The sequence below is a fragment of the Trachinotus anak genome, unplaced genomic scaffold (genome assembly GCF_046630095.1).
Source record: "Trachinotus anak isolate AG129_WGS33_773 ecotype Australia unplaced genomic scaffold, CSIRO_AGI_Tana_v1 ptg000021l, whole genome shotgun sequence".
Lineage (NCBI taxonomy): Eukaryota > Metazoa > Chordata > Actinopteri > Carangiformes > Carangidae > Trachinotus > Trachinotus anak.
In genome coordinates this window covers 20,248,711-20,269,460 of record NW_027273872.1, presented here as the reverse complement: position 1 = coordinate 20,269,460, position 20,750 = coordinate 20,248,711, and the positions used below count along the sequence as shown (strand labels likewise).

General features: G+C 40.6%; 2 protein-coding genes across 2 annotated transcripts; both read left to right on the top strand.

Moving 5' to 3' along the window:
- Positions 1–422: 422 nt before the first annotated feature.
- Positions 423–2,584, top strand: med7 (mediator complex subunit 7). The gene is made up of 2 exons (XM_071457530.1): positions 423–558; positions 1,553–2,584. The coding sequence occupies exon 2, from the start codon at positions 1,562–1,564 to the stop codon at positions 2,324–2,326; it is 765 nt and encodes a 254-aa protein (XP_071313631.1). The 5' UTR covers positions 423–558; positions 1,553–1,561; the 3' UTR covers positions 2,327–2,584.
- Positions 2,585–3,971: 1,387 nt separating this feature from the next.
- On the top strand, positions 3,972–14,871 carry lonrf4 (LON peptidase N-terminal domain and ring finger 4). The gene is made up of 12 exons (XM_071457529.1): positions 3,972–4,763; positions 6,730–6,848; positions 7,484–7,606; positions 8,265–8,453; positions 8,549–8,666; positions 8,911–8,986; positions 9,217–9,331; positions 10,196–10,317; positions 10,427–10,585; positions 11,525–11,687; positions 11,837–11,986; positions 12,752–14,871. Exons 1-12 carry the CDS (start codon positions 4,466–4,468, stop codon positions 12,899–12,901), a joined length of 1,782 nt encoding a protein of 593 aa, XP_071313630.1. The 5' UTR covers positions 3,972–4,465; the 3' UTR covers positions 12,902–14,871.
- Positions 14,872–20,750: the final 5,879 nt, after the last annotated feature.

Below are 20,750 nucleotides of genomic sequence, written 5' to 3'. Positions count from 1 at the left end.
ATAAATACAAGGCAGAAAAGACCAAATACAAGCAAGTGATGAGAATTATGATGTTTGTAAAAAGAAAACTACTCCCAAGAAAGATCCAACAAAGAATGAAGTATAACTAACTTCAGCAAACTATAAAAATGTGTAAAGCCTTCATTTAGTTTGGTGAAAAGTTTAAAGCTTTACCAGGTGTGGTTTATTAAATATAAATATGATATATTTGTACCTGTCTTCAAATATCCATCTTAAAGGATGTCTTTTCTTGGCAACTAATACATTTTTTAGTTCTTTCATTATGAGATCATCCTTTACTTATCTAATATTTGTATACCTCTTATTTGGAATCAAACTATTTTGCTCAAATGACACAAACAAATTACGACCAATCAGCGTTTAGTTTGTTCGTCCCGAGTACAGGTCAGCCAATGGAATAAGGACAGGAACGAACGTTCATGTCAGTGAGTGGAAGTGGCGAAGCTTGTGAAGAGCTAATTGTCCCGCTAGCCTATATACCTCTGTTACATTTCATATCTTTTATCTACATTCACCAACAGGGGAGCCGTTTAAGAGGTATGTAGAACTATCACCACTGCCTTTTTATTTTCCATTTGTTAGTTTCAAATTTGATTTAACGACGGAACTCGCTAGCAGACGTTAGCATCGATATCGCTAGCCCGGTAGCGGTATTGATAGGTTAGTATTAGCTAGTTGGCTAAGTCTGTGTTTGCCTTCAAAACTCCTCAAGTGTCTGGGTCTGGTGCGTCTGGTTGTACACAGAACAAACACATTTAGGAGTGTAAATAAAGGGTTTTGGACGGTAGCAAATGATAGAATCTGGCCATCGATTGTTCTTGCGGGAAGCCGCTAACATAACTAGCGTCGCTCGCTTGTTATGTTAGCATTCACCCCCACAGAGGACTTGCAGGGTAACTTTGACCTTACCATACTTTATTTGTGCGGGGAAGCAGCCATATGTTGCCTCCATCCTCAATAAACACACAAATAGAGCCACATTACAATTTATTACAGGGGTGGAAAGTGCTGTAGCATTAAAACAGGCTACAGTTTTAAGGTAACATTACTAGCATGCAACTTGAGAAACAGTTGTTGAGATACAATTGTGCACCTTAATGATTTTAGTTCACGTGGTTTAAGTGATAAATATTTAGCTTTTTATCGCATTATGTTGTTTTGACGGTTGTAGTTACACGTGATTTTTGCACGTCAGTATCTTTTCATACGAATCGTGGAAGAGGCTTGAAACACAAGGCTTCACTATAAATTGAAATACCCAGGAGTACATGAACTTAGATAAAACCCCTGTACTTACCACAACAGTTACAGCTAACCATACTTACACATGTCTGCGTTATTACATGTTTTCAGTACTATGAATGTGGCAATTCTTTGTAATGAAGACTTCTGATCAGGTAGAATTGTACAAAATGCAAACATCATGCTGGTGTACAAAGTGTGACTTATTGCTCATTTATTAAAGGAAGAGCTTGTTTTGTTGTTTTTGGTATAGAAAACAGACTGATTAAAATTTTTGTCACTGTTACAGGTTAACATCATGGGTGAACCACAGCAGGTTAGTGCCCTGCCTCCTCCACCTATGCAGTACATCAAAGAGTACACAGATGAAAACATCCGTAAGGGTCTGGCTCCCAAGCCACCTCCGCCCATCAGAGACAGCTACATGATGTTTGGCAACCAGTTCCAGTGTGACGACCTCATCATTCGGCCTCTGGAGAGCCAAGGCATTGAGAGGCTCCATCCGATGCAGTTTGATCACAAACGGGAGCTCAAGAAGCTCAACATGTCCATTCTCGTTAATTTTCTGGACCTGCTGGACATTCTTATCAAGAGCCCTGGCAGTATAAAGCGTGAGGAGAAGCTGGAGGATTTAAAGCTTCTGTTTGTTCACATGCACCACTTGATAAATGAGTACAGGCCACATCAAGCCAGGGAGACACTGAGGGTGATGATGGAGGTGCAGAAGAGACAGAGGCTAGAGACAGCTGAGAGGTTCCAGAAACATCTGGAGAGGGTGGTGGAGATGATTCAGGGGTGCCTTGCCTCGCTACCTGATGACTTACCACAGATGGAGGGTCCGGATGGAGGTAGTGATGGGACAAGGAGTGTATCTGCAGCAGCTAGTATTGGTTGTTCCTCTGGGCAGGCCCCCAGGCTGAAAAGTGAACCCATGGATGTAGAAGAAGCTGGTGCCAGCTGTATGGCAGTGGGTCAACAGGACAAGAGCGTCCCGACTTCAAAGAGAGACAAAATATGGGACAAGGATGCTGCTATGTGCAGTATTATTGATGAAATTGCTTAAGTTTTATGTTGAGTAGTTGTGTTTCTTTTTTTGTAAATCTAAACTGTGTTTGTTTTTTTGTATGCTGTACTTGGTGTAAGTATGGAGAAGTTTGCTGTGCTTTCAGTGGGCCTGAAATCTGGAATGGTGTTTTATTTCAAAGCTATCATGTAGATATTATTACCACTTCCTGTTAAGATATTCAAAGAATTTAAATATTACACAGATCCATTGGAATGCCAGCTTTCAGTTTTTGCAATAAAAACATTTTGTTTTTAATCCAGTTGCAGTAGGAGTACAATGCTGTCACAATCACAACGGTATTTGTTGAAATTTTTCAAGTTGTGGGGAAATGGTGTCAAATTACTCAGAATTCTCTGAATGATCCAGTATATGCATTGACCCTCACATTTGCAAAGCATTTAAGTCCTGTCACTGTGATTTGCACAGTGTCTAAACCAGTGAGTGGTCAGCAAAATGTATGTATAGACTCTATTTACATGGTCACTCCTCCCTCCCTCCCTCCTTTCCTAAAGCCCTTTCACCATAGGTTTTTAAAGTACTTGACAATATAACCAGTGTTGTGCTGCCTTACACATGTAACAGTTTCTTCCAGAAGGTTATGTCTACAGGATTGTGAGAAAGAAATGCAACTCTTTTACCAGTGGTGCGTTAAGTTTCTGCGGGTTCGCTTGTTTGATTATTAAAACTTAACCACACATGCATCTCAGAAGAAGCATCCTTATCTTTTACTGCAGCACAGAACCTGATTTTAAGGGGTTAAATCTGATTATTTAATTGTAAAAGGTCTACTTCTGTGACACTAGATAGTTTCACTTAGGTTTGTGCACATTAATCCAGTAAAATAAAATGTGTCTTGGCCTAGTTCTTGTATAATAGAGAGGTTCCCCCATTTTTCCCCCAAAACTATGTAAAGCAAATTTGTTACTTAATAGTTATTTTATGTATTCATGCACATGCTATATAAAGCATGTATTTTACACTGATGTCTGTTTTGCCAGCTGCAAATTCCAGCCTCATTTCATTGACCCTTAATTGTTTCCATGAGAAAGGTTCCTCATGAGGTGCACTGACTTGTATAACAGGTACAGAGGTTTTGTTATAAAACTGCTCTGCTCTGCAGCATTGTCCAGCCATGCCTAAAACCAGAAAATATGTTTTTTTCATGAACAATAATTGGTTTCATTAGTTTCAGCCTCCCTGTGATGTTTGCACGTCCGTAGGACCTTGTCAGCCCCTTTTTTGCATCACATTATGTGCACATACACATGGCTGTTTTTTCAGGGTATGTAACTAAAAAGAACATGACTGAGTTTATGTCATAGTCCTGCCACCCCGCCCCCTGGCCTTTATTATTATCTTCTGCTGGGGTTCCCTACTCTGTGACGGGGTAATTTCTATCTAATGCGCTCTTGAGCTGAATTGTCATCAGCGTGGCCTTCAGCACCTTTACTCCCCGGACCTATAATTAAACCCAATAGAAAACGAACAAGTTTTGTCGCAGGAATTGTGTTATGAAACTCGCCATCCTTGGGTTTCACAACAGGGCGGAAAGCCATCCTCTCGTCCAATGGGATTGCGCGTTGCTGCGTCACGTGGTCTTTATTTATGTAATGTAATGGTGTTAGACTGTAACCCAGCTTGTGGAGCTGTCCAGACGTCGTTACAGGGGTTAAAAGCGGACACGGGCTACTAAAAAGAAAGCATATTAATGTGTAAATACTCTGTTTTGTTTCGTGGGGCGTTTATGGAGTTTGGAGCGGCGCATTGCACTGGAAGCTGACTTTTTTTTTTTTCACATTCAACCTGCTTGAAAAGGGAAGATGTTACGTGTCCCAAACCAAAGACTAAGTTAGGGCCGAAAATGGATAATGTCACATTTAAACGAAAAGGAAATCTTTGAGGTGAGCGTATGAGAGGTGAAATTAGCATTAGCCTAGTTGGACATAAACCGGTCGGGTCCGAGTAGACGTGATATAAGACGGGACGCATTCACTGTATCGCTGGCTGCTGGTGCGTTATTTAAATGGTCCATGCACTACTACTTCACAGAGAAGCTTCTCCGTCTACATTGCCTCGACGAAAAAAGCAGCCTTTCTTCCCGCAGGACATCGTTGTGGTGACATAAGCCACCCAGCCATGGATCTGCTGGAGTGTCCGCTCTGTCTCTTCCTGATGTGCGAGCCGGTGACCATGTCGTGCGGCCACACGTTTTGCCGGAGGTGCGTCGGCAGCCACCTCCCGTCCAAATGCCCCGCTTGCAAAGTGAGGTTAAAACAAAGAGAGGTGAAAGGCATGAAGAACAACGTTTTGCTCATCGGTGTCGTTGAAAAGTGCTGCCCCGACGAGACCAGAATGACGTGCCATATTCAGGAGAAGCTCAAAGCCAACGAGTTCTCGGAAGCTTTACGCATCACGAATGAGGGGCTAGACTTAGGTAAGGGACGCATGCAAGGCACCATTACAGCTGCAGGCACTGCACAGAAGTTTGTCAGATGTGTACCTAGGCTTCACTGCTGAAAGGATTCCCACAGGGCAACTTGTATTGACAATTGACATATTTGCTTAAGAGCACATTGCAGTGAAACAAGAAGACAGAAAAGTTTGTGGTTCCACTTTTGCGCTCTGCACACAATCTTGGCTGATTTCCAGTGATGGTGACAGATAGTGCGTCCCTTGAACAGAGAACAGGGGATCTATGCACAGTAGTGAGATACAGATCTAATGACATAATGGAGGAAACATGGTGTCTCAAGGATTTATTGTATCTGCTATTGATGACCTGAATGCATAACTGGGTCAGTTATCTTGTCTTGTCTTGTTTTCCTCTGTGTGCACATTGGACCATTTAGGCAAAACAACAAACACTAATGTCTTTGTGCGGAATAAGAAACATGAAATGGGAAAGTTAACATGCACGAGTTTGGTAAAGCATTTTTGCTTCTGCCTTAGTCACACACAGTATAAGAAGCAGTAACAGCAGCTGCAACAGCTGTTGTCTGGGGAAAATATTGGACACAGGCCGAGACCATTTCTGTTTCTAGAACAGGCTTTCTGTACACTTTTGCAGTCAGAAACCCATGCACATAAAAGACGCGATATTTTCAGAGCTTAGAGAATACCTTAGATTCATAAAATAACCTTGCAAACATAACTTTTCTGCCACCTAATCTGTGCAGTCACTTATCTACTGCACTTGCCTTTTGCTGGTGTAACTGACCTTATTTTCTCCATGCAGCAGCGAGAAAGCAAAAGGGACAAATTCTGCCCTAGATGAGTTTATCTCGTCAGTAGGCGTCCTGGGGATCGTAGGAGTGTTTGTGCCTCAGTGAATCAACGTACCGTTGAGTTAACCTACATGTTTTCCATCTCTGCCAATCCAATTAAACACTGCTGCTTACCATCCTCCAGCACTCTCAAACCTTGTGTAATGATTGTCCAGGAAGATTTGTGTGCAGCAATTTTAAAGTTGTCATTGGAGGTTTAAGGTTGAGCCTGGTCATTTTCCTTTAAAGATTTCATAATGTGGCCATTGTCAAGCCCTTAGACTGTGTAATTAAAGCCTTGGTATATAGTAAATGAACATGACTTGACTAGAGCAACGGCTTTAGGTAGCAGTCACTCTTTGAGCCTTGAATACATTCACACACATATTAATTGAAGCATTTCATTTACTTGAGACATAAACTTCAATATCAACAGAAAAAGTTTATACATGCTTTTTGAATTTCACTTTCTGTTTCGAGCAGTGGGCTGAAACATAAAAAGTTACATCTTGTATGTCACCAGTACTGAAATGGGAAGTGATTGTGCGTGTACAACATTTATGTAAAAGTATGTACACAATTCACAGTGCTAACTTTGGGAGTTTGTCCTCTCCTGTTTACAAATCAAACCTGATGCATCATCAACACATGCAAATTCTGTTTTGGGTACAGATAGACCGGTCCTATTGTTATTCTCTTATGATACCAGTTCCAGGATCTACACTCCTTATTTACCAGTATTTTGTACCAATCTCGGATCTGTAATTATATATTAATTATATTGTTCTATAAGGCTTAGGAAAATGAGATTTCTAATAGCAGTGACTCAGAAGGAGTATTTGATGGGGATCAGTCATGTCTTGCCAATGCATGACCTGTTTAAGATCAGTATCAGTGCCAATAACAACCCAGTGCATCAGGTCTGTGGTTTACAAGTGGATTTATGTCTCGTTGCAAGGACAGCGTCACTTCATACGTTACCTGTCATTGCATGTTTGTTGTTTGCGTGAAAGAGGTGTGTTAAGGTGAGTCTAAGCATTAAGGCCTTGCCTCTTCAAATGTTGTACAATGCTGCACGAGTTTCGTTTTGTCTCTTTCTCCCTTTCTTACCCTTCTTCCTGTTTCATGCATCCTCAGTTCCAGACGATCAGAGTCTGAAGGCGTACAGAGCTGAAGCTAACTGGGGCCTGTTGCGTTTCTCTGACGCTCTGACAGACCTCGACTACCTCTGCTGCCTTCGTCCCAACTGGACTGAGGTAAGAGACAGGACAGTTTTGGCCAAAGCTTTTTTTTTTTCTACGCAGCATCAACAAGTCTGTTGTACTTCCATGAACGATACCAAATTTAAAGCTTTCATTTTACTCCAGTTCACCTTTAACTTCAGATGTATTTCGTGGGTTGGTTTTGTAACATGCATGTAACAGCACACATATAACCACAGAATAAAATGCCCTGCCTTCTTTATTTATCTTGTTATATTTTAACGTAATGTGCAAAGCTGACCCCTTTTACAGAGATTGCATCTGATTTTATTGATGTGATGTCATTCATAAAGTTATACAAAAGAGCTACTTATGTCATAATGTCATTTAATCACGTTGTGCCAGTGGGTGCCCTACTGCTAATGCCGAAACGCCTACTGTATATAATAATTTATATTGTTTGCTTTTATTTCCAGAGATTTCAATTGTAAATTTCACATTACATTAGATACATTATAATAATGACAAAAGGAGGCAAGAATCAAATAAATATCATCATACTGCAAGATTATTTGTATGAACGTCTTGATGGGGTTTCGTTATAGAATTTCTCCGCAATAAGATGCTTTACATGTGTCATTCACTTTTACAGGCAGTGATGAGCTGATTGTGCTGTTGTGTTTGTGCAGGGCTTCTTTCGTAAAGGGAATGTACTGCTGGAAATGGGTCAGCAGACGGAAGCCCTCATCCAGTTCCACCATTGCCTAAAACTTCAGTCTGACTTTGTTCCTGCAAAGAGCCAGATCAAGAAGGTTTGTTTACATCACCGACCGTTCATCGGAGGGGAGGTTCATGTGCATGTACACAGATAATGTCAGATAATGTTTGTATACAAGTGGTTTTTAAAGAACATCGCACCTGAGCCAGAAGCCAGACTTACCATGCATGGTCGTCTGCTCTGATTAAAGACTGTTTCAGTATGTGTGGGTGCAGTCTATGGTTATTATAAGTATAGATTGTCCTCTTCTTTGGACTTTGCTTTTAAGTTTGTTTTTATTTCAGTCTAGTTTTAGGTTGTGTTTGATTTTTGTAGTGTGAATTTATTCTTCTGTCTTATATTTTATTATCTTGTTGTTATTAACACTATTGTAATTTGTAGTAGTATTGGTAGTGGTGGTGCTTGTAGAAGTATTGATACCGTTTTTTAAAACTACCACGATTGTGTCATTCAAGCAATAAAAACATCATAAAAAATATAAAATAGTTTGCATGCATGTTACATGCAGCATTTTGGAATTACAACAGCAATCTAATGTTTACAGGCACGTTAAATTTTTAAATGCATTTCCATTCACCAGACTGATTTTTTATCACCTTTTTTAAGTTAATCTTATTCTACAGCACTGGTACACGTTTATCTTCACACCTTTATGTGACTCGTTTGTGTTGTGAAATGGATTCCAATGGCAGATCCTGGAGGCAGAGGGCATGGCAGTGCCAGAGGAGGTGTCTTGCATGCTGCAGGTGGTGTCAGAGTACTTGAAAGAGCCCTGCCCTATTACCAGCCTCAGCGGCTCGCAGGGGCCAACACACCCTGAGGGCCTCAAACATCCACCTGGAGACAAGGAAGAGGGTAAAGGGAGGAGAGATGCACACCAGGTAAGCTGTTGAAGAGAGCACACTTTACTGCTTAGCTTTGGAGGTGTTTGAATGTAACTATACCTGATCCGACTGGGTTTCTTTTGGGCTCCAAGGTGAGACATGACACGGGTACTGAGTGCTGCCTCAGCCTCTGCCAAGCTGTTTCCTTCCTCCCTGCTGCTGAAGAGGACGAGGAGATGATGATGAGGAAAGAGGAAGGGCATGGCAGGGGTACGCTGACACACCCAATACAAACACTTCTTATGAGTTGACTGTCATCTTCATCATCACCGTCCTTATCATCTGTCATTGTCACAACAAACAGCTTTACCACAACACTCAATAGATGGTTTGAAATTGTATAATAATTGCCACTTCTTCTTCTTCTTCTTCTTCTTCTTCTTCTTCTTCTTCTACTTCCTTAATTCATAATAAAGCTTGAAATGAACTGTTTTGTGTTCTCTCTCTCTTTCAGGTGAAAGTATTCACTGCAGAGGGAAATCTCTGGGTGTTCTCACTGTGTCGGACTTTGAGTGCCCTCTCTGCATTAGGTCAGTGTCCTGGAGTACTCGATCCACTCAATAATGCATTGCTGTCTGCACCTCGTCTTCTGTGGAGCTGTAGATCAGGCTGTCTGTTCTCACTCTCCCCTCTCTCTCTCTGGTTGATGTACACAAATAATCCCCACTCTACACACACATATCCAGTACAACTAGCATGAATATCCTTCCTCTGATAGGCTGTTTTAACTAAAGCTTATGTCTTTCTCTGTTCTCTGAAGGTTGTTTTTTGAACCAGTCACAACTCCCTGTGGTCACACCTTTTGTAAAAACTGCATAGAGCGGAGTCTAGACCACAACCTCCGCTGTCCACTCTGCAAACAGCCGTTGCAAGAGGTAACCACCTGCAGTGACTCTCATATTTCTGTTTTCAACTGAATGGAAAAATGCCCTGTTTTTAACTTGTGAACATCTCCACTTTAAAAGCTGATTAATTATTGAAGCTTTGTTGTTGCCACCAGGTTGTGGTCTTCAGGAACCAAATTTAGCTCAGTCAGGGTCAGATTGATCTCATTTCTCTGTTTTAACTTTGTGACAGTTTGGTAAAAATGATTATTAACTATTCATAACTGATAACACTTCATACACCTTTCATCTCCTAACATATTCACATTAACATGACAAGAGAACTTCCTGGTTCCTCACTCCTATAGTTTACCTCTGATAAATGATCGTATCTATAGATAAATAACACTATTTTGTATGCATTTATCTCCATGCACACACATTGAGACCACATTTAAATAAAACACTATATTAAAAAATCTATATTTTTGATATAGATTTCTCTCTATATGTTTATATCCAAAAATGCACCAAAGTGTTAACTACAAATTTGTATGATTGTGTTTTAGTATCACTATTGGGTCCGTTGTTCAGTCCCTCCCATTCTTGATATGATATCTCTGTAATGCTTTGAAGGAATCTCAAATTTGGTTTCAAGTGTTCCTGTGGACTCAAAGATGAAGTGATTAGATTTTGGTTGACAAAGGTTAAAGATCAAGGTCATTGTGACGACTCAAATCACCCTGTTGGCAATACCTCAAGAATTCACACACTAATTAATCCCGGGCTGGTTGGCAGAGCCGTACAACCGTGAGGTGGTAATTGTAGTTTTATTGTTGGAATACAGTGGGTTGTTTGAGTATTATCTTATTGTAAATGGTTGCTGATAACCTGCTCTCACTCTTCTCTTCCTAGTACTTCAAAAACAGGAAGTACAACCCCACAGTTCTGCTTCAGGACATCATGACCCACCTTTTTCCCTCACAATTGGCTGAGAGGAAACAGGTCCATGATGCTGAGATGGCTGAACTGTCCAAGTAGGCACCTCTCAGTTGAACATAATACAATCTACTGTGCACTCCAGGATTTATTGCAGCAATCCTCCAGACTCTCTCACTGATTTCTCCTCTGTCGCTTCCTTTGCAGTCTTACTAAGGACATCCCTATATTTGTTTGCACGGTGGCCTACCCTGGAGTTCCCTGCCCCCTGCACATCTTTGAGCCTCGATATCGGCTGATGATGCGTCGCTGCATGGAGACTGGCACCAAGAAATTTGGCATGTGCAGCTATGAGCACGGCAAAGGGTATGCAACACACCCTTCATATTTCTCTCTAACGTATATGTTTTGTTCAATTATCCAGAGCAAGTCACTTATTTGAAATTTGTGGATTTGGGTAGATAATGATCTGCTAAATTGAGTCACCTAAAAATTGAACCCGATATGAAGTTAGATAAAGTCCCTGTGCATTTACACAGGTGTTTACAGTTATTTTGACCAGACTCTCTGGACATGGAGAGATCATGTTTGACATTTCTCTAACTGTGAAGCACACAGCAGGCTATGTGGAGTCTGATGATTGTCAGTGGTACAGCAGGCAGCACAGTGGGCAAAGCTTAAATCAGTCATACAGTATGTGACCCTGAGGGGGTGGAAAATAGCAGCATGGTCACCAATCTGCCACAAGATCTGCTGTGTATCTTCATCCTCCACCAGACATTTGTTGCTAGCCCCACTGTGTGTTGCCTTGGTATTAATTTCACAGTAGAACTGCTGGTGTAAAATTAAATTACAACTTATAATGTTGAATTTAAACATTTCATTTCTGCACATCATTATATTGATTATGTAATTTTATAAAGCTCCTGTTGAAGGGATTTACAACATCACAGTGTACCCCCTTTTATACACTTAAATATGTCAATAAAACTTTTGAGATTAGGTCTGTCTCTCACTGTTACATAAATGGCAATGGCCTGACATAAATGGGAGGTTGTAGCCCTGCCTAACTCACTATGTGTAGTGTTGCAGTTCGATTTTCAAGCAGAGCTTTCCCCACCTTTGATAAATCACAGGAAGGCAAATACCAAAATTCTTATTATACTATAACATTACAAAATATTAAAAGTAAATAATTCTTTACATCACAGTGCCCATTTTTTGAGTAATGTCACAAATATGACATTCACATAGGTTTTTAGTCGTACAAACATGGGATTCACGCTTTTGTCTCATGTGCCGTAGGTTTGCAGACTATGGCTGTATGCTGGAGATCCTCGGCCTGGAGCTGCTGCCTGATGGACGGTCCTATGTGGACACTGTGGGTGGCAGCAGATTCAGGGTGTTAAAGAGAGGTCAGAGAGACGGCTATCACACCGCTGATATAGAGTACCTGGAGGATCTCAAGGTCAGCATCTTCAAATCACAAACTATAAAAACACTTTAAGAAGAGACACACTGAAAATGTTACTGCTAGAGCACTTGATCACTGAACCTCTTCTCTCTCCCCCTCGCTCTCGCTCTCTCTGTCCTGTCTTTGCGTCCTCTCTGTCCCAGGTTGATGGAAGCGAGTTGGAGCTTTTGCAGCACCTCCATGACAGTGTGTACCAGCAGGCTCAGGACTGGTACCAGCGCCTGGGCAGCCGTATTCGTGAGCAGATCAACAGACAGTATGGCACCATGCCGGAGAAGGAGGAAAACATTCAGGTTGGCTCCTTAACCTAATTGTAACAGTAGCTGTAACCTTTCACCTCTGTAACATCCCATGTCCATTATAGTGTTTTGTTGTCCATTGCTGAAATGATGTTTCCTTACTGACTATAGTAACATTAATAATAACAATTATTATTATTATTACTATTATTTAGATAGGCCTTTGTAGGTGTTTTTTAACTTGAAGTTTTCCACAGTCATCAGAGTCATTCAGGCTAATTGGGATGTTTTAATCCATTCTGTTCAAACCATTACTGCAAACCAAAGCCAACCATTGTTTTTTTTTGTTTTTTTAATTCATAGTTGAGTTTTACCTGTGCTCCAGGTAGCCATGGTTTTATTCATTTCAGTATGGAATGAAAATGAATTTGCAGAGATTTCAGACTTGTTTTTCAGACTTCTTTACACAGATGATAATGTGTTCTTTTATTTTTTGTCAAAGTTCACTTAGTGCAGACATTTCCAATCAAACTGCGCTCAGAGCTCCATCATGGCACAGTAGTACCATTAATTTAGAAAGTAATAAAAACAGACATTATGTTCATAGAGATAGGATCTGTACAAGCCACAAACTTTCAGTGAACTAATTGGAAATCTTTGGCTAGTTGGAAGTTGAGAAAAACACAGCTTAGAAATTGAAAACATTAATGTCAGGTGATTTCTGCTGAAAGGACTAACTGGCTTGTATGTTACTGAAGGCATTTTCATGGTAAACAAGGTTATATTTTTCTGTTCTAATCCTTTTGAATTGTCTTATAGGCCTCGTCCAACGGCCCAGCCTGGTGTTGGTGGCTGCTGTCTGTCCTCCAGCTGGACCCTGCCTATCAGACCACTGTCCTGTCCCTGACCTCACTCAATGACCGCCTGGGACACCTCCGCCTCGTTCTTGAGTACTTCTCTCAGAGCTAGACCCCACAGAACAGTGGTACTGTGGCTCCAGCCAGCTGAGAGTCAAATATTACGCACACACAGACAAATGGAGTGAAACCAATGAATGCACTCACACCATAGTGTCTGAGGGTTGGGGTTTTTAACTACTCTGAATCATAGAGGGACTTTTAAAATCACAGCTCAAGGCCAAATCACCTGGTCGAAAGCAGAAAGATAGTGATTTTATGCTCTTTGAGTTTGCATTTGTTATCTTTCGTACAATATTTTCTTCCCTGGGAATTCAAGAGGTTTCAGAATACTTGCTGTAACAGTGGGAACTGCGGGATTGACCAAAGATGTTTCTTATTTAAGGTCATCAAAAGTGGTTAATTATTATTTGTGGATAAACTAAATCTGTTTATTTTCTAAATAATTTTCCTGAAGATCGACACTAGGTGTCACTGTTTCTCCAATTATGACAAACATGAAGACAGCATCAGCCAAGCTAGTACAGTATGCTGTACTGCCATGTGTTGCCTGTTCAAATAAGACTCTTTGCATTAACATAGTTAAGTTGGAAGTGAGAATAAACATTAACATTACTACACTATTTGTAGAGAATTTTTCAGGACTATGCACATCAAAGGATTAAAGTCCATGTGTTGCAGGTAATCATTTTGGATCCCCTGAGTGATTGTCATTTGCTGGAGAGCCCCACTTGTACTGCTTGCATTTTAGTTGCATTTATTGGCCTTGATAGCAATTGACTGGCTCATTTTACGTACTGAGTAATGTTAAAAGATCCCTATTTAGTATTATAGTATATATTGCAATAATAATTTATAGTGTCTCTTGGACCAGCAGCATGTGGAGGATGTTTTTTAAGGAATTAACTATCTTTGGATGCTGTTTGTCATCATCTGGTAGAAAAAGTCTTCTGTGAAATTCTGAAAATGAGGAGATGGGGTCAGTGAATAGGCGAATAAGCTTTGTTTTACAGTATGAACCTTTGTGATTGTGCGTGTTGATGGTCAGGTATGGATACAGCACTGTATGTATGTCTGTCCGCTGAAAAGACGTCATTTGAAGAAGAAGTCAGAGTCATTTGTCAACTTCATTAGCTGATGTGTAGGCCACACACCTCTGGCCTCTACTGTGTCTCCCTGTCTGTTTGGCCCCTCTAACACCAGCCATGGTGCCTCTGAGTGCCTGGGCCAACTCACCTGGAGACCTGCAAGTCTTAGAGTTTCTCCATGACACAGAAGACGGACTGTGTGATTTTTGCCATTGATTCTGGTTGATATAGTGCTACATTCCATAGAATGTAAAAGCTGCAATGATACCTGTAGTTAATGTACAAACAAATACGGGCTAAACTGGGTGAAAGAAAGAGCTTTTTTTTTTTTTTTTACTTTGATATATGTGCCATAAATATTTCTATGCTGTGTGTTTTGTAGGGATAGTTAACTGAATAGTAATTGTGTTTCATGTTTGTCTACAGCACAGACTCTGACTTTAGGCTTTGATCCTCATGCCTTTTGTGTGGTGGATAGTGAACTACCATCTTTTCATGGCCAACATATCACTTTAAACAGTCAGAATTAGTCCAGAAAACACACTTAAAGATACAGCACAGTTTAGTGTGACATTGTGTATGTAGCTTAGAATAAAAGGGGTAATCATGAGACTTGATATGCACAAAAGTGTCCCACTGAAGGACAAACTAATGGATAGACAGATGGGTACTGGGGCAGCATTGGTTCCCCGAATAACAAGCTAATCTCTGAACTATGACTTGGGAACTAACATTTTTTTTAAGGAGAATAAACAGTTTTTACCATCTTTTAACATGGGGTAATGGATTTTGAAGTTTTTGAAGCAATCTGGGAATAAGAACCAGAGTCTGAGACTTAAATGTGCCAGTTACCGTGACATGTCTCGGTAACTGGCACTGTTGATTTCTGTTGATTTCACTGAAAAAAAGCATCATGCAAGCATCATAAAGGTCAGTTTCCTGCTACCAGACCATGATTTAAGCTTACTCAAATCAAGAAGGGATTGAAATTCTTATAGAATCTTTTGAATAAGGCTTTATGGTAAACACATGACAGCAATACATGATCACAAGTCCATGGCCACTGAGGTGGATTTTACTCCCTTGTACCACTTCTTGTTAGAGAAAACCATATTTTTGCACAGTGAAATGATTTTGTGTGTTGTGTTCTCTCATGCTCAGCTGCAGTTTCTCACTCACCTTTCTCTGTTTTTTAAATCATGCACATTTCTTTGTGTCACTTTCATTACCTAAAGATACAGCCTTTCATCGACTAAAATGGCGATGCTCTGTATGTTGATCACTACGCAGGCCTAACAGTGGTTTATCTCTGCACCAGTGTGCTATAATGCTTCATATATTTGACAAATCAATTATTTCACCCCTGTGTTTTTGAACAATTTGTCAACTTAGAGTTAAATTTGCCTATAACCTTTTAATAGGTTCAACTTAAATGTTGCTAATGTATTTTGCCCCTTTTAAACCTTGGCAGGCGTCTGTTAGCCACAGTCACACTATAATAAACTATCAGAAAATGTCCTCTAACACAGTTAAAACATTTTGCACTGAATCCACATTTTCTCTAATACAGAACACAGTGACTCGTTCTTGGCAGCCATTCTTTGTGAGAACGAATCTTACACTTGTGTACTCGGCAAAGGCTGTGAAAAGCACAATGGTTTCCTGCCATGTGCTGCAGCTTTGCAGTAAACGTTGGCTGATGTGGTCTGATGGTCAGTGGTCTGTGGGCTGTGTGTTAACTACAGACATACCTGTTATTCTCTGCACAAATACCTCCATGGTAGTATATTTAAAGCCACTGAAACTGACGCAGTTCCTAGCTTGTTTTATTTGTATTCATTCCTCCACCTCCAAGGCAACAGCAGAAAATTACCTTGATCTGATTATTGTTTATTTGCTTGCCCCCTGGATGACTTTTTAAATGTTATTATGAATAAAGCTTATGGAAGCAAATTCTGCATTTTCTGGATTTAATGTGCCTGTTCTGTGTCTGAATGATTTGAATGTTCTGCCACCAATTTTTTGGTCATTAAGGTGATATTACAAGCCAAATGGAAGGGGTGGGATCTATTGCAATTCACAGCATGTGAGAAATTGGTACAGAGGAGGGGTGATGGGAGTGAAACATGCCTCACATACTGATAGAAAGACACTTTGGCATGGAAACAGTTATAATTACTGGGAGAACTGAAGTCCTGCAGCTGCAGCAGAATGAAAGAAGCCTTGGGTTTGCTCTTGTGGATAGAAATTAAAATTAGAATGGATAGAATGGGTATTCCCATTGAATGTCCAATGGGATAATATTTTTAGATTTACTGCCAAGATTTTTATAGTATAGTCACAGAGATAAGGCAGGGGTTACAATAGTAAAGTTATATTTTTATTGTTCTGTACTTTAATGGAGAACATGTCTGAAATAGTATATTTCAGGTGTAAAGTTGTTGAGATTTAAACAGTTACTGTTGATTATACAATCCAACCAGTTTGTAATCTGTGAGGAAGACACTGCAAAGTGTGATCCTTGCATAAGCACAAGCAGAAATGTTAACAAATACTGTACACAAAAACAAGTCTGCAAATATATGCTATAAACAAAGTTTCCACCAGGGGACAGTCTGTAGCTGTGGGAGGACAATAGAGTGTTGCACAAATGGATTCATACTTTACAAACAAGAAGAAATCTCCTAAGAATGTGGCTTTTCCGTTTCTAGCAGTGATCATGTTAGCGTCACAGATCGGGTCAAAAGAGAGACTCTGGCTGGTAGGGAGAGTGAATCACATGAAACAAGCTGGGAGGAAGTAGTCATTTCCCATGCAGCTACAAAAGGACAGAAATTAGAGAAAGTCAAAAAGGATGAGTGAGTGTTGGCGTGCATGAGCTACACTCCTCTATGAACAAGAAGGAAAAAAAAAAAAAAAAAACAGCGTTGCAGAAGTGAGGCACGTTTCATGCCAACATCCTCTGCATAGGAAGCAGGCAGATGAAAAGAGGTTTCACTGGCTTCAGCGGGGTTCTGTAATGCAGCTCAGCGTCTACATCAAAGCCCATTACATTTGAAGAATGCCACAGCTTTTCTGTACTAAATTGATCCATCGGCTTGTGCTGACTCCCTGCTTGTGTATGACTGAGTAAGGATGACAGGCGTTTTGTAGGAGTTATCACAAAGGGGGGAACCGGCTGTGTGTGCGTTTGTGTGTGCGTGTGTCTTTGGATATGTATGTGTCTGCTGTTAAGAGGACCAAATTTCCTCACAGGGATAGAAATGTGAAAAAAAAATCCTCCCCTGAGAGGATGTCTTGACAAGTTTTGGGTTACAATTTAGGTTTGGGGATTAAAATTGGAATTTGTGTTAAGTGAGGGTCAAGGTGAAAAATACAACAGAGAGAATAGTTTCAATGTAAGTCCTGAAAAGCATATTATAAACGAGTGCGTGCATGTGTGTGAATCTTTAATAATTATCCTCCATAATTATGAAACAACTCATTTGGGTCTCCACAAAAATAGACCAGTCTGCTCTCTGTGCAATATAAAATAACAGCAAGGGAGTCACAGAGAACATCAGAGGATGAATGCAGCTCTGTTGTCATAGGAACAAAACCGAGCCTGGCAAACCTCAATGTCAAGAGCAATATTATCAATAAGGAAAATGTAAAACTTTGTCTTTGAAGTGAAAAGCATTTTGTTTACCTTACGCAGCCTGAAAGACAGCACGCAGGGAGCTAATTCCCGCTGATATAAGTGTGGTGAATTGAAGCAGAGTGAAGAGGAGAGAGAGATAGTGGCAAAGAGCTCAAGTTGCCAAATCTGTGTGTGTGTGTGTGTGTGTGTGTGTGTGTGTGTGTGTGTGTGTGCGTGTGTGTGTGTTCTTCCGTGCTCAATGCCCCTCTTCTGTGGAGGATTACAGTTTTCTCTGTGTGTGTGTGTGTGTGTGTGTGTGTCAGTAAGTGTGATGTGTGTGTTCTCCTTTGGGTCTGGGCTTGACAAACCTTGCTTGTTTCTGTCTTTGTATAATCCCCCTGAGTCTCAACATGATGATAAACCCATGAGTATACTCTTGTGTGTCAGTGCCTCTGAGAGCCAAGGTAAATATACTGGCCACCTGCCTCTGCTACCATGGGACACATCATAAATACCCCGATATAAAGAAACACAAGAAATCCTAAAAAAAAAACAAAAAACAAACAAAAAAAAAACACAGACTAAGACACTGGAACCAGAAAGCAATATTGTGTTGCAGGATTATGTAACAAAACTCTTTTCTTTCTTCTTCTTCTTCTTTCTACTGAAAGCTCTTACTCAACCCCCCCCCCCCCCTCCCCTCGAGGAAGACACTTGATGAATCAAGCCTTCAACTTAAGATTTGTGAGGCACACAAAATAATTTGACCTTCCATGTTGCATGATTGATAGTTTAACTTCTCAGAAAAGATGGGTTAGCTCCTTTGCCCCTCTGCAAAATAAATATCTGAGGCAACACTGCCACAGATTGAATGGGTTAGAGGGAAAAATAATAAAACATGGGGGCCCTTCTGTATTCTGGTGATTCCTTGTTAAAAGGAAAAAAAATGCAAAAACAAATGAAGCAGATCGGGATCACCTGCTGGGAGATGAAGGACAGGAGAAACAGGAAGTGGGGTGGGGGGGGGGGGGGGTGGGAGGGGGGTGGGGGGGGGGGGGGTAGGAGCGTGGGGCACTGCAGGAGACATGATGTCATGCAACGGGCTCACTGATTCGTAGCGTTACTGCCTGCTGAGATCCACACCTGGCCGTGGGGCTCCTTTCAGATGGTCCTCACAGTTGTATAAAGTGGCCTGTGTGCGTGGTGTGTTGCTTGTTTATATATTTATATAAACATGTACCTGAAGGACAGAGAGAAAGAGCCAAATTTAATAATGGCAGGTCATGCCCAAAGACAGTTTGTAATAGCAATGTGAGTGTGTGTATGTGTGTGTGAGTGTGTGTGTGTGTGTGTGTGTGTGTGTGTGTGTGTGTGCATTCTTGATTCTCCATTTGTATGCTGTGTGGTGTGGGCAATAGGTGTTTGAAAGTGTGTTTCCATGTGTGTCCAAGGCCAGTGGTATGCTCCAGGCTAAATTTAAGTCAGTGCATTTGTACAGACTAAATTTTTTCAACCAACAAATGGCGCCATATTTAAATTCGCCCACAGCAACGTGGGCAAGCCAGACAAGATCACCTTATTTTTTACTTCAATTAAGTGTCACGAGAAACTTGTCAACAATGTGATCTGGCTGAATTATTTCAATATTTTTTTTTATTGATTTATGATTCATCTCTTTCCATTGTATCCTCAAAATGTGACTCTCAAGTTCCTCAATCTGCACATCAAACCTCACTGACCCACCAGTGGGTGAGTTGATGCAAACTCATGCCCTGCAACCAAACAATGTTCGAACCCCCAGAGGCTCATCTTAAATTGTAGTGGAGAGCCTTTCCAAAGATGTCAAATATGTCAGTCGGAATTCTGTGGAAATATGTAAAGCAATGCACAATGCCTCTTGATGGAAGAGTAGCTACAAAACAAGCTATTAGCTATAAAAACATGGACTCTTAGGTTATTTCACTCGGCGTGAACATCATATACAATCAATGGAGAGTTAGAACAAGCTGCTTCCTTATTATTGTGATTATTTTTCCAACCTTGAAGCTATAGTATTATTATTCTGCTAGGTGCAGCATTTTAGCATCTTTCAGCTCATTGTTTTGGTTTTACAGTCCAAAACCTTACTGTTCACCAAAATGAACACCAGCCCTGTTGTAGCAGACACTTGCTTCCAGTTAAACACAAAAAACAGAAGCTCTCACCAAATGTTTACTACCTGCCAAGCACCAAACAGCAGACAAAGTTACTGCTAGCTAGTTGCTGCATTGCTAGCTACATAGCAGTTCACTGAGCATCTAAAGAGCCAGATACTTTCTATAAGGAGTTAGTGGAGGCCAACACCGAACCAAAAGGAGAGTAAATAATGGACTTATATTGATCAGGTCACCAGAAAAATTCTAATTGATGCTAATATTGTTCTGCAAAAACTGTTTGCTAACGAGTTGGCCATATCAACTTTACTGTTGTGTTTACAACTTGTTCTGCAGTCTGCCAGTGTCCCAACAAGTGGAATATTACTGCTTCAAGGGAAAAAGGGGGGAAATGTCCAGGCTTCAAACCAACAGACCACAAGTGGCTGTGCTGTATACAGAAGCATTTCAAATTCGTCGGTGGGACCAGGAATATGAGAGTTTGATTCCTGTGAAGTAAGGAAGTAGAGAACAAGTGAAACCAGACTCTCAAAGTTTAGCATACAGTTCAGAAGGCAAAAGATAGATATCTGCTTAAAGGAAAGGAAGCAAGGAGACATATGGGAGAGATAACTTTTGAATAATTACCATCTGAATAATGAAAAACAGTGTGTCAGATCATATCTACAACAAGTTCCAAGACAGTGGAGATGATAATGATCGCGATAAAGATGATGAAAGAAGGAAATAAGTAGTTGAGAGAAAGTGAGATGATGCAGTAGAAGTGGAGGAAAAGGGATTCTGTGAGGAAAATTAACTACGAGGACAGAGTGATTTAGAGGGCAGTATTTGATAAATATGCACATTTCAGTAAATACAGTGATATCAGTTCATTTCATCCCTTCACCTGGTGGTCATAATTTTCCCAGTGGCAAGTCATCATGACGTTCTCACAGGAGAGAGCGCCTCCTTGGATGAGTTTGGGATTTAAGTTTGTTGCAAAGCAAAGGTGTGACTGTGAGATAAGGAGACGCCTGAATAGAAACAGCAGAAGCCAAAGCT